Source organism: Dasypus novemcinctus, chromosome 2 (genome assembly GCF_030445035.2).
Source record: "Dasypus novemcinctus isolate mDasNov1 chromosome 2, mDasNov1.1.hap2, whole genome shotgun sequence".
NCBI lineage: Eukaryota > Metazoa > Chordata > Mammalia > Cingulata > Dasypodidae > Dasypus > Dasypus novemcinctus.
The window spans coordinates 46504923-46519401 of NC_080674.1; the positions used below are offsets into that span (position 1 = coordinate 46504923).

General features: G+C 35.2%; 1 protein-coding gene across 1 annotated transcript in view; it reads left to right on the plus strand.

The window, feature by feature from the left end:
• Positions 1–14479, plus strand: part of CCDC152 (coiled-coil domain containing 152) — a 78212-nt gene that overhangs the window by 24438 nt on the left and 39295 nt on the right. Inside the window, exon 4 of the mRNA XM_004448220.4 lies at positions 13428–13496. Coding sequence (XP_004448277.1) covers positions 13428–13496 — 69 coding nt within the window. The remainder of the gene's footprint in view (positions 1–13427; positions 13497–14479) is intronic.

The following is a 14479-nucleotide window of genomic DNA, read 5'->3' on the forward strand; positions in this document are numbered from 1 at the left end:
CTATAGATTTGCCATATGATCCAGCAATCCCACTGCTGGGTATATACCCAGTAGAACTGAACACAAGGACACAAACAGATATATGCACACCAATGTTCATAACAGCATTATTCACTATTGCCAAAAGTTGGAATCAGCACAAATGCCCATCAACAGATGAATGGATAATCAAAATGTGGTTTATACGTACAATGGAATGCTACTCAGCTATAAGAAGGTATACAGTACAAACACACGGGATAACATGGATGAATCTTGAGGATGTTATGTTGAGTGAAGTAAGCCAGGCATTGAAGGAAAAATACTATATGACCTCTCTGATATGAAAGAAGCAAACCAAGCTATCTCAGCAAGTTAGAGACTGGATGATCATCTCACAGGAAATTGGAGAGGAGAGGAAGGTTGTGAGCTGATGCCTACATGGGTGAAATCTGTGATAAAGTAGAGGTAAGTATTTGTACAGGAAGGAATAAGATGGGGCCATAGGGATACCTTTGGGTGGGGCTTTGCAGGCTTGAGGGGGGCTAGGGTTGGGAGGGTGGGTCAGATGGCCCAAGGAATTGGGGGGAGGGCTGGGGGGAAGAGTTGAACATGGGAGATTGTCAGGTATGTGGTTGAAACTATAATGTTGAGAAAACTCCTTAGAAAATATAAGGAAGGATTACTTGTTTAAGGTGCTTAAGGGGAGGGGCACATCTGGCATAGGAGCAGGCTTCCAGGGAGTGTGTGAATGCTCATCTTGTCATAGTGTGCTATATCATTGGGTGGAGACCCATACAATGAGCGTGAAGGTGTACCCACATCCTGGGGAGGCCTGATGTTCTGAAATAGAGTGAATTGTGTCTCTCAAAAGAATTGGTGGCTCCCAGTGGAAGAGAACAGTCTAGTATGTCAAGCCCTCAGCATTGTTGCAAGTATCTGTGAATCTGGTCCTTCACACAATGAAGATTGTTTGTCACTGTGGGCCCTGAGGGGAGGGGGAGAGAGAAATAGAATAGATTGAAGCAGGGTAACTGGGGGGCAATGGAAGTGTTCCACAAGATCATGCAATGATGGATACAGGCTATGTTAAATTACACCAAAAATGTATAAAAGTCTATAGGATAAAATATAAAGTATAATATAAAAGATATGGTAACTAAAAATTTAGAAAATTGTACAGTCTAAAATATAAACCATAATATAAACCAAAATGGAACCATGTTTGATAGCTATGTTTCAATATCTGTACATCAGCTGCAGCAAATATAACATGAACATGTAAAAAGATCATTGCTGGGGAAGTGTTTGATGTTGGATATATGGGTCTTTATGATCTAAGACTTTTTTGAAGACAAAATTAAAAATTAGAAAGAAAGAAAGAAAGGATGTAGAACTGAGGAAGAAATGAAAGAAATTGCCTTACCATCATACAGACAGGGCAACACCTATTACAGTGATGAAAGGCAAAATGTCAGAACAAAGTGTTTTGATATTTTTCTGTTTTTAATACCCCAATTTATTTTTACTTTATCTTAGTTTTTCCAAATTAGTATGTATTCTATTTCTAATCTTTAAGCCTATCACTACTATTTCATTTTCCTATTAATTGAATTTGGCAATATATTAGGCTTTATTTTTGAAGAAGTTTTGCACCACAGAGGGGTTCAGCTATGGCACGGGAGAAACTCTGGTGTGGGGTGTTATTGAGGGGGGACACATGGTTGGGAGGGAGTTCTCCAGGGCATTTATATAGGGTACATAAAAATGTTCAGATATACGTTGGGTATTTTCATAGTAGTTACAGTTACAAGTGACAGCTGAGGGAGTGCTGAGTTCCTAGCCAATGGAACAGCAACAATCCCCCAAGTTCAAGGGCAAAGAACAGTGAAGAAGGATGCTCCAATGATGAACACTTGATACTGATGACTATGCTTATGAGCCTGTGGACCTAAAATTTGAACTAGGCCTAGAGCTGCAGGGTGCCTAAGTTACCTCCTGAGAGCCTCCGTGTTGCTCAAATGTGGCCACTCTCTAAGCTAAACTCAGCATGTACACACATTACCTTCCCCCCACCATGGGACATGACTCCTGGGGATGAACTTCCCTGGTGCCAAGGAATTACTACCAATCACTAAGTGGTAATGCAACTAGAAGAAGACCTTGAATAAAAGGGGGAAATGGTAAAGACAAATGAGTTTATATGGCTAAGAGTCTTCAAAAAAGAGTCAGGAGGTCATCAGAGGGGTCATGCTTATGCATGCCTCAGCAGGATCCCAGAGATAGCCAAAGTAGATACAACCCCAGTTACTGTTGTTCCTGAGGACTATGGAGACACACAGGTTCTGTCATCATGGCAGTTGACTCTGGAGTTTGGTGCCTTTTCAGTGGGCCCTACTTTGGAATTTGTGTTCCTAAGTGTGATGGAATTGGACTCAGATGTGAACTTTCTATGCATGTCTCTTCTGTCACTTTTACTGAACATGTGGTTGGTGCTGGGGTTTGTGTATACCCAGGAGACTTCAATCTCTAGACTGGTCATGTGCCAGCTAGGCCCTGAGCCTCAGCAGAGTTGCAGCTCCTACTCTCTGGTTTGTTGAACCTGCACAGGTTGGCTAACAGGCAGGTGAATATGGTCAACCACCACATCAGGGAACTGAGAGTGCCTACAACTCCATACAGGAGAATCACATCCATCCATCATGTGGGATCTAAGCCCCCTTTTGATATAGAGGTGGAGTAGACATCACTAGCCCAGGGTCCACAGGATGGAGGAATAAAATATGGATTAAAGTGAACTTACTGGTATTCTACTATTGTGACAAGTAATGGAAGAAACTGTTGTGACAAGTAATGGAAGAAACTGTAGCATTGGTCTGGAGAAAGTGGCCATGGTAGTTGCTGATGGCAGGGAGAGAGAAGAGATGAGATGTGAGGGCATTTTCAGAACCTGGAGTTGTCCTAAGTGATAATGCAGGGACAGATGCTGGACATTATATATCCTGCCATAACCCACTGAATGTACCTGGGGAGAGTATAAACTACAATGTAAACTGTTGTCCATGTGGTGCAGCAGTGCTCCAAAATGTATTCATGAAATTCAATGAATGTGCGACAATGATGAAAGAGGTTGTTGATGTGGGAGGAGTGGTGGCGTTGGGGGTGGAATATGTGGAAACTTCTTATATTTTTTAATGTAACATTTTTTGTCATCTATATATCTTTTTAAAAAGACAATTTAATAAAAAAATACAATAAAATGTTTTAAATTTTTAAAAAATAACTGAACAAGATATAGGGAATTGAATGACAAAATGAAATTTACAAACATACACATTTTAGATGTCCCAGAAGAATAGTACAGAACAGGGGCAGAAAGAATATTTGAGGAAATAATGACTGAAAATTTCCCAGCCCTTATGAAAGACATAAATATCAATATCCAAGAAGGACAATTCACCAAAAACAGAATAAATCTAAATAGACCCACACCAAGACACCTACTATTCAGAATGACAAATACTAGGAATAAAGAGAGGATTCTGAAAGCAGCAAGAAACCTCAATGCATCACATACAAGGGAAACTTAATAAAACTAAATGCCCATCTCTCATCAGAAACCACGGAGGTGGGAAAGCAATGGTATGATATTTTTCAAATACTGAAAGAGAAAAATTGCCAGCCAAGTTTTTGTGATCCAGTAAAAATTCCCTTCAAAAATGAGGGTGAATTTAAAGTCTTCACAGACAAACAATAACTGAGAAAATATGTTACCAAATGACTGGATTTGCAATAGATACTAAAGGGAGTCCTGCCTCCTGAAAGGAAAAGACGAATGCAAAAGACTTGGAGAAAAGCATAGCAATTAAGATTCCCAGTAAGGGTAAATTAAAGGGTAAACAGACAGACAATAGTAAGGAATAATAACAGAAAGCCAAACAATAAAATGGATGAAGTAAATAATGCATTTACAGTAATAACACTGAATGTTAATGGATTGAACTCCCCACCTTATACAAAAATTAACTCAAAATGGATCAATGACCTTAAGAACCAGAACTATAAGAATCCTAAAAGAAAATGTTGGGAAATGTCTTTAAGATCTTGTGGTAGGTGGTGGTTGTTTACTCCCAAAGCATGATCAATGAAAGAACAAAGAAATAGATAAATGGGGCCTCCTCCTTTATGCTTCAAATAACTTTATTAAGGAGATGAAAAGGTGACCTACTCAATGGGAGAATATTTTCAGAAACCACATATCTGATAAGGGTTTGATGTCTGTGTTGTATAAAGAGATCATACAATAATAAAAAGACAAGAATTTTTAAATGGGCACAGTATTTGAACAGACATTTTTCCAAGGAAGAAATACAAATGGTGAAAAAGTACATGAAAAAATGCTCAACATCACTAGCTATTAAGGAAATACAAATCAAAACTACAATGAGATATCATTTTATGCCTTAAAGAATGCCCATTGTTAGGGGGAAAAAAAAACAGAAAACCACAAGTGCTAGAGAGGATACTGAGAAATAGTAACACCCTTCTCTCTTGGTGGGAATGTAAAATGGTGCAGCCTCTATGAAGGACAGTTGGTGGTTCCTCAGGAAGCTAAGTATAGAACTGCCATATGATCCAGCAATCCTTCTAGTAGGAATATATTTGGAAGAACTGAAAACAGGGACATGAGAAGGCATTTGCATACCAGTGTTCATAGTTGCATTATTCACAGTTGCTAAAAGATGGAAACAACCCAAGTGTCTACCAAGTGATGAATGGATAAACAAAATGTGGTACATACATACAGTGGGATACTATTCAGTTGTAAGAAGTAGGGATGCATATGACAACAATAATAAGTTGAGGACATTATGTTGAGTGAAATAAGCAAGACACAAAAGGACAATTATGGTATGGTCTCACTAATATGAACTAAATACAATGAGTAAACTCTTCTCAAGGAATTAAACTCTAGAGTATAGATTACCAGGAGATAGAATGTGGGTTTAGAAATGGGAGCTGATGCTGAATGTACATAGAATGTTTAATAAGGTGGATTGTAAATGTGGGGAAATGGTTAGAGTTGATGGCAACATTTTATAGTGAGTATTAAAGGATTAGTCTAGGGAGGTTAATGTCAGTTGAAAGAAAGCTAGAGGATTCCCAAGGGATGGTACAACATAGTGATTTCTGTGGCAGATAATGAGTGTGGTTAATACTACAAACACAGGACTGTTCCTCTCTTACAAGGTGTTAAGAATAGGGATATTCATGGAAAAATAAAACTAATATAACATTTTTTGGCAGCAGTCGCAAAGAAGGTACTATATCAATGCTGAGGATCAATATTGAGAGATTATAAGCAGATATAGGGTTTTTTCTTTTGAAGTAATAAAAATTTTCTGAAATGGACTGAGCTTTTGACAGCACAGCTATATGAAACTGAGAGCTACCAAGGTACACTTTGGATGGCTTGTACAAGTCAGAGAATCATATAACACAGTGAGCCCTGAAGTGAATGATGGACAGTGGTTAACAGTACAAATATAAGAACATTCTCTCATAAACTATAACAAATATACAATACTAATACATAGTGTTAATAATAGGATGGTTTGTGGGAAATAATATACTAAGTATAAGCTATGGGCTATAGATAGCAGTTATATTATGACAATGCTATTTCATAGTTGTAACAAATGTTTCACAAAAATGTGGGTGTTGGTGGTGGGCAGTGTTGGGAATCCTGTATGGTATGCATGATTGTTTTGTAAACTCAAAACTTCTCAAAAATTATAGACTTGTAATTCTAGCAATGGAAGAACTTATATCGTTGATGTGGAGGCAGTGGCCACTGGACATTGTGAGAGAAGGGAGAGGAAAACACAAGTGTAATATGGGGGTATTTTGGGGACTTAGAAATTGTCCTGAATGTTATCTTGTCATTAGTTATCTTGCCATAACTCATAAAATCATGTGGGAGAGAGTATAAAGTACAGTGTAAACTATAATCCACATTTAATGGCAATGCTTCAAAATGTCTTCATCAATTGTAACAAATTTACTACACTAATGAAGGATATTGTTGATGTGGGAAAATGTGGGAAGTGTAGGGAGCAGGCCAAATGGGAATCCCCTATATTTTTTATATAACATTTTAATAATCTAAGTATCTTTTAAAAAATTTAAATGTATATTAAAAAATAATATTAGCAAATCAATATTGTTTCATTAATTATAACAAATGTAAGATGTAAATAATGAGTGAAACTGGATGGGAATTCGTACTGTCTTCACAATTTTTCTGTGAATCTATAACTGCTCTGAAAAATAGTTTATTAAAGGAAAAAACTCTCAAAAAGCTTGAAGAAAATTTAGGATTTATATGTTTGACATTTAGTGATGAAAAAAATTCTTCATGACAAAAAAAAAAGGCACAAAGTAAAATATTTAAAGTTTTGAGTCTCATATCACAGGCAAGTTAATGAGAAAATGACCAGGATCAATGGAAAACTAGGAAAAGGACATGATTTAATATCACAGAAAATGAAAATAAAATCACTCATTAATACAGGAAAACAGTTTCAATCTCTCTCATAATTTAAATATCCTACATGAAATGTAATTTTTTCCCATCAAGTTGACAATGAACAAAAAGTTTAATAGCATATTTCATTGGAAAGGATATAAAGAAAAAGCTATTCCCATTTTTTGCTAGTCAAGGGGTAACACTTCTATGGAAAATAACTTGGTAATATCTATCAAAACTAAGAATAAAACTTGATAACTTCAAGGGAAGATGGCAGAGTAGGAAGATCCAAGAATCAGTCCTTCCACCAAAACAACTATTATACAGTTAAGAACTATATGAAACAACTATTTTGAAATTCCAGAGGCAAGAAGAACACTTTACGCTATCCAAGTAAGACCAGGAGGATGAGGCTGATAAATTATGGTAAAAAACTGTAAATTTCTCTGGCCCTCAGTGTGTACCAGCACCCATATCTTGCAGCAGGACTTCACAAGGCCCAGTCCCAGGATAGCTGGGGTTGAAAGAGACTCACATTAAAGTCAAAGATACAAGTAGGTTGAGGGTGAGCAGATGGGGAAAAATATACTATGCAAGTAGTAAACTAAACAAAGCGGGGTGGCTACACTAATATTGGACAAAGTAAACTTCAAATTAAAAACTGTAATAAGAGATAAAGAATGTTATTACATACTAAGAAAGAACACAATTCAACAGGAGGATGTAACTATTATTAGTATATATGCACCTAAAAGCAGAGCCCCAAATTTATTAGCAGGCTTGAAGGGACAAATGAATGGTTTTACATTAATAGTAGAGCACTTTAGCACACTACTCTAAATAATGAATAGAACATAGAAGACCAATAAGGAAGGATTGGACCTGAATGATACACTAAACCAACTAGAACTAACAGACGTATAGAATGCTGCACCCAACAGAAACAGAATACACATTATTCTCAGGTACACATGTATAATTCTCCAGTACAGACCACATGTTGGGTCACAAAACAAGTCAATAAATTCAAAAATATTGAAATCATACACTGTATATTCTCTGACCAAATGAAATGAAGCTAGAAATAAAAAAAAGAAGGGAAATGGTAAAATTGACAAATATTTGGAAAGTAAATAAAATACTCTTAAACAACCAATGGATTATAGAGAAAATCTGAAACAAAATTAGGAAATACCTTGAAGTGAATGAAAAAGAAAATTCAACATACCTGAAGTTATGGGATGCAGCAAAGGCAGTGCTAAGAGGGAAATTTATTGCTCTAAATGCTTACATTAAAAAAGAAGACTTCAAATCAGAGAACAAACCTAAAAACTGGAAGAAATAGGAATAGAAGAGGAAACTAAACTCCAAACAAGCAGGAGGAAGGAAATAACAAAGATTAGTGTGTAGGTAAATGAACTAGAAAACAGAAAAAACAATACCTTGTAACAAAAAAAAGTTGATTCCTTAAAGATTAATAAAATTGGCAAACCTTTAGCTACGCTGACAGAGAAAAAATCAGAGTGGATACATATAGTGAAAACAAATGAAAAGAAGGACATTACTACCAGAACCAATGAAATAAAAAGGACCATAAGAGGATACTATAAACAACTGTAAGCCAATAAATTGGATAACCTAGAAGAAATGGACAAATTCTTAGAAACAAACAAACTACTTACATTGATTCAAGAAGAAATAAGAAGAAATCAACAAATCAATTACTAGTAAGGAGAGTGAATCAGTAATCAAAAACATCCCAACAAAGAAAAGCCCAGGACCAGATGGCTTTACAAAGGAATTATACCAAACATTCCATGAAGAATTAACTCCAATTCTGCACAAACTCTTACCAAAAAATGTAGAGGTGGGAAGATTCCCTAACTCATTCTATGAGGCCAACATCACTCACATACTAAAGCCAGATAAAGATACCAAAGAAAAGAAACTACAAACCAATATCTCTTATAAATATAGGTGCAAGAATTCTCATCAAATATTAGCAAACTGAATCAAATAGCTTATTAGAGGAAGTATACACCATGATCAAGTGAGATTTATTCCTGTTATACAAGGGACCACATTAAAAGAATCAAGAAAAAAAATCATTTCAATCAATGCAAAAGAGGCATTTGACAAAATACAGCACCCTTTCTTGATATAAACACTTAGAACACCAGGAATATAAGGAAACTTCATCAACATGATAAAGGGCATAATGAAAAGCACACAGGTAACATCCTACTATTGTGGTGAAAGAAGGAAAGCTTTGCTTCTAAGATCAGGAAAAAAACAAGTATGCCCTCTATCACCACTGTTATTCAACATTGTACTGGAAGTTCTGCCAGAGCAATTAGGCAAGAAAAATAAATAAAAGGCATCCAAATTGGAAAGAAAGAAGTAAAACTTTTCTTTTTTATAGATGACATGATCCTATATTCAGAAAATCCTGAAAAGTCCACAATAAAGCTCCTAGAGCTAATAAATGAATTCAGCAAAGTGGCAGGGTCACAAGATCAGCACCTCAAAATCAGTAGTGTTTCTATACACAAGCAATGAACAAGAAGAGGAAATCAATTTTAAAAATTCCATTCACAAAAGCAACTAAAATAATAAAATATCTAGGAATAAATCTAACCAAGGATGTAAAGGATTTATACACAGAAAACTACAAAGCAGTGCTCAAAGTAATTAAAGAAGACCTAAATAAATGGAAGGATATTCAATATTCATGGATTGAAAGAATACATATGGTTAAGATGTCAATACTACCTAAATCAATTTATATATTCAATGCAATCCCTATGGAAGGGTAAGGGGCTCTGAATAGCTAAAGCTATCTTGAAAAAGAAGAATGAAGTTGGAGGACTCATACTTCCTGACCTTACAACTTATTACAAAACCACAGTAATCAAAACAGCATGGTACTGGCACAAGGATAGGCATATAGATCAATTGAATAGAACTGAGAGTGCAGAAATCAACCCTCACTTTTATGGCCAGCTGATTTTTGACAAGGATGCAGGGACCAGTCAATTGAGAAGGAATAATCTCTTCAACAAATGGTACTTGGAAAATTGTATCTCCATTTGCCAAAAAAGAAGGAGGACCCCTACCTCACACCATACAGAAAAATCAACTGAAAGTGGATCCAAGACCTAAATATAAGAGCTAGAACTATCAAGCCTCTAGAGGAAAATGTAGGGAAGCATCTTTAGGACCTTGTGTTAGATAATGTTTTCTTAAACCTTACACCCAAAGCAAAAGCAACAAAAGAAAAAAATTGATAAATGGGATCCATCAAAATTATAGACTTTTGTACCTCAAAGGACTATATCATGAAAGTAAAAAGACAACCTACACAGTGGAAGAAAATGTTTGGAAACCACATATCTTTTAAAGGATTAATTTCCAGTATATATATTTTTAAATCCTTCAACTTAACAACAAAAACACAACCCAATTTAAAAATGGGCAAAAAAATGGTGCTGAAAGAACTGGATATCCATAGCCAAAAGAAGGAAAGAGGACCCTTATTTCACACCTTATCCAAAAATGAACTCAAAATGGATCAAAAACCTAAATATACAAGCAAGAACCATAAAACTTCTAGAAGAAATTGTAGGAAAATATCTTCAAGCCCTGGTGATAGGTGGTGGGATTCTTAAAGGAGGTAAGAGGAGGACTGAGATGGACTACTGATGTTTAATGTATGTAGAAGTTTTAATTAGCTTTACTGTAAAAGTATGGAAATGTATAGAATGGATGGCAACAAATAATCAGTAACAGCTAGTTTATAAATGGAGATGTGACTGAAATTGGTAGTCTAAGGACATAAATGCCAAGCGACAGAATGTTAAAGTATAATGTAGGAACTGAATAGCACAGTAAATCAAGAGGTGGGTGAGAATTGTGGTTGATGGTACACATGCAAGAGTGTCCTTTGTGAGCTAGAGCAAATGTACATCACTACTGCAGGGTGTTGGGAATGTGGAGAAGCATGGGAAAAATGCAACTGGAGTGACTTATGGGCTGTGGTTAGCAGTAATAATGTAATTTATGCTTGCAGCTAAGCCAAAAATTTACTGTGTTGATAATGGGGTAGCATGGAGAATGTGTGCCAAATGTACACTATGAAGTAGTAACAATCAGATGATATTATTTTCTGTGTAACAAGTGTTCCACCACAGTGTAGTATACTGATAGATGGATATTGTTTGGGAATTCTGCACATGTGCATGATTGTTTTATAAGTTTACAACTTCTGTCATAAAAATAATATATTTAATTAATAATAGGGTGGGTTGGGGGAAAAGACACTAAATGTAAAACTAGGACTATAATTAGTAGTAAGATTTTGACAATATTCTCTCATATTCTATAACAAATGTCTCATGACAATGCAAGGTGTTGGTGGAGGGTTGATGTATGGGACCCCTGTATAATGTTATGCATGTTTTCTTTGTAAGTCCACAACTTTCACTATATACTTATTGTTTATGTATGTTCATATATAAATGATATAAAGACAATAATAATAGGGTGGGTTGGAAAAATACTTTGGTTAGTAGTAATATTTTAACAATTTTCTTTAATCATTAGCTTAAAATGTTCAACAACAATGCAAGTTATTGGTGGTAGGGTGAGTTATGAGAGTCCTGTATGATGCTATGTATGTTTGTTTTGAAAGTTCACAGCTATTACTATACACTTATTGTTTATGTGTGAGTGATATACTTCAGTAATTTTTTTTAAACTGGGCAAGAAGAGTTGAACAGACATCTCTCCAAAGAAGATATACAAATGGCCAGAAAGCACATGAAAAGATGTTCAACATCATTAGTTCCAAGGAAATGGAAATCAAAACCACAATGAGAGACCATCTCACACCCACTAGAATGACTGCTATTTTTAAAAAAAAATAACAAGTGTTGGACAGGATGCACAGAAATAGGAACACTCATTCATAGCTGGTGGCATATGCTGTGGAAGATAGTTGGCAGTTCCTCAGGAAGCTAAGTATGGAATTATACCAAAAGACCCAGTATTCCCAGTCCTATATATATACCCAAAAGAATTGAAATCAGGGAATAAATCAAATATATCACACCAATGTTCATAGCAGCATTATTCACAGTTACCAAAAGGTCAAAGCAACCCAAGAGTCCATCAACTGATAAATGGATAAATAAAATGGGGTATATATACACAATGGAGTATTATTCAGCCATGAAAAGAAACAAAGTCCTGATACATGTGGCAACATGGATAAACCTTGAAGACATCATGTTGAGGGAAATAAACCAGACACAAAAGGTCAAATATTTCTTGATGTCATTGATTTGAAAGAATTAAAATATACGAACTCATAGAGTTATAGTCCTAGAATACAGGTTACCAGGGGACAGGGTTGGGATAAAGAATGGGAAGTTGAGGCTTAGAATGTACAGGGTTCATATTTGAAAGAGTAGAAAAGTTTTGTTAATGGTTGGTAGTTAGGGTTACAGAACATTGTGAACATAATTAACAGCAATAAATATATATCTGAATTTGATTACAGAGGAAATACTAGATTGTATGTATGGTAACAATAAAAAAAAATTTTTTTTTTAAATGCATGGCACTACATTACAAAAACAATGATCATTGTGTGATTGTTTGAAGCTGAGTGGATCCCAGAAAATTCTGCTCTTAAAGCGAATTCATTTCTATGTGTGTAACCCTGTTGAAGATGGGACCTTTTGATTAAATTCAGTTATGGGACCTTCCTTTTGATTAGATCACTTCAGTAAAGCATGACCCAGGGTGAGTCTTAATCCTCTTAGTGGAGCTCTTTATAAATGGAAGAATAAAAATCCATACACAAAAAAAGCTATAAAGACAGAGAAGAACCCAGAAGCTGAAAGAGAAGGTTCCAAGCACAAGAAGCTAGAATCAACAGAACACAGAGGCTGAGAGGATATGATATGGGTTAAGGTTTACAAAGAGAATTAAAAGTCATTATTCTAAAATAAATGGCATGCTATCTTATGAAGAATTCCTTTTTGAGCCAGTTTCCCTTGTAGAAAAATATATATTGAGAGCCACCTTGTGTTCAAATTTCAAAAATACATATTTTTAAAATAAGTCCAACATACTTTCAATTACAAGGCTTTATTTATTGTTTGCTGATTACTGAGATTGAATCATTGTACCTTCAGCTACCATATTTCATGAGTTACTTAAGCCATGGCTCTTAAAGGGACAAAGAAAAGTAATGGATTTTTTAATTGTAGCAGCTAACAGTAACTGATAGGAAGTAGATTCTCAGCTAATGTCTATCAAATGTGATTTGACCATCATTCTATTACTGGGTTTTGCAAGGGAGGGAAAATGGAAGATGGTGGGAACTTTGAGAGTGTGGGGAAGGGAAGAGTAAAGAACCACAATAATAGAACCTTATCCCTTCACAAAGCTTTTAACTTTTGCAAAATACTCTAACTTCTGTGAGCTTATGTGAAATAATCTGTCTTTCCATAAATCACTCAACAAATATTTAAGAGTACCTACCATGAACCACAACTGTTCTAGGTACTGGGGAGGTATTCTGCCACTGTGGCGCTTACTGGCAAGTAGACTGCTAAAAGTCACTGATGTTTCCATCCTGTTGCTACCTATCAAAGTTGTGGCTATTGCTGGTGTTAAGAGTACAATCAAGTTGGGTATATTGTGCCTTAGAAAACAAATTACTAAATTCTGGGATATATATGGTCTAAAAAGTGATTAACAAATATTTAGCATATGATTTACTTTGAGGTGCCTCATTGCATTTTCAAGATCTCAGAATTTTCAATTAAGCATTATTTTAAGTATTTATACTCTGTAAAATAATTCCAAAATAAAAGCTAAGAATTTTCAAATTAATTTATCTATGTTTCAGAATGTGCCACTCTTCATAATATGATAAAAGGACTACAGCAGACCATTGAATATCAACATAATTTGAAAGGTAAGGTAGGAAAAAACCTTGAAATGTATGATTTATTTGAGCACCTTTAAAAATAGAGTTTTTACTTCAATGACAATAAGTTTCTTTGAATTTGGTCCTATTAAATTCATCAGCTAAGGGTAGGATTTCTTTCTACTTTATAATAGTTTCCTAAATGATGAATTAAGAAATGCCATGCTGAGCAGAACATTTATCTGTCTGACAGGGACATCAGATAATGTTTTAATAGATGGCAATAGTTCTCTATTATTTTTTAAAGTTTAGAAGTATATTCTCAGTAGCACTCTCTTTCTTTAATAACCTTATGCTCAGTTTTGAAGGGCATGTATTTAGTAGTTACGTGATGAATATTCCCTTCAAACTGCAGTGATGTTTTCACTATTTAATATTTTTGTTATAAACTAATATTTATTTGTTTAAATGAAGCCAACATATTCAGATCTCTTATTTTTGCTAGCCATGCTAACCCAATAAATAGCGCTACCATTCACAAAATAGAATGGTATTTTGTCCTGTTCTGATGCAGCTACAGTGCAATCAAATGCTGTAAGGGATAAATGTAGGATTTCCTTCTACTTTACGAAAGATTAGACCAAATTTCCTTCAACATAAGAAATTATACCAAGTAAGAATTTCTCATCTTAGGCCTCTACTTGTATAAAGAAATCACCTTACATATGTAGATGAGATAAATGTTGATCTTAAATGATATTTATTTGATTTGGCATATTATTTCTTATTGGCTTTGTAATTTTCTATTGAGATTTATCTTTTCTTAAGAAATACTGTTAGTTCTTTCTTTTTGTGCATTTTTTTCCCTAAAGACTCCCATTCTGTTCCCCATGAATTAGGGAAGGCCAGGTGGTCAACTCATTGCTCTGAGAGGGTTGAGCCTATATGCCAAAGGTTAGGGAAGGCCAGGTGGTCAACATATTGCTCTGAGGGGTTTGAGCCTGTATTCAAAGATTACGGAGAATGTTGTC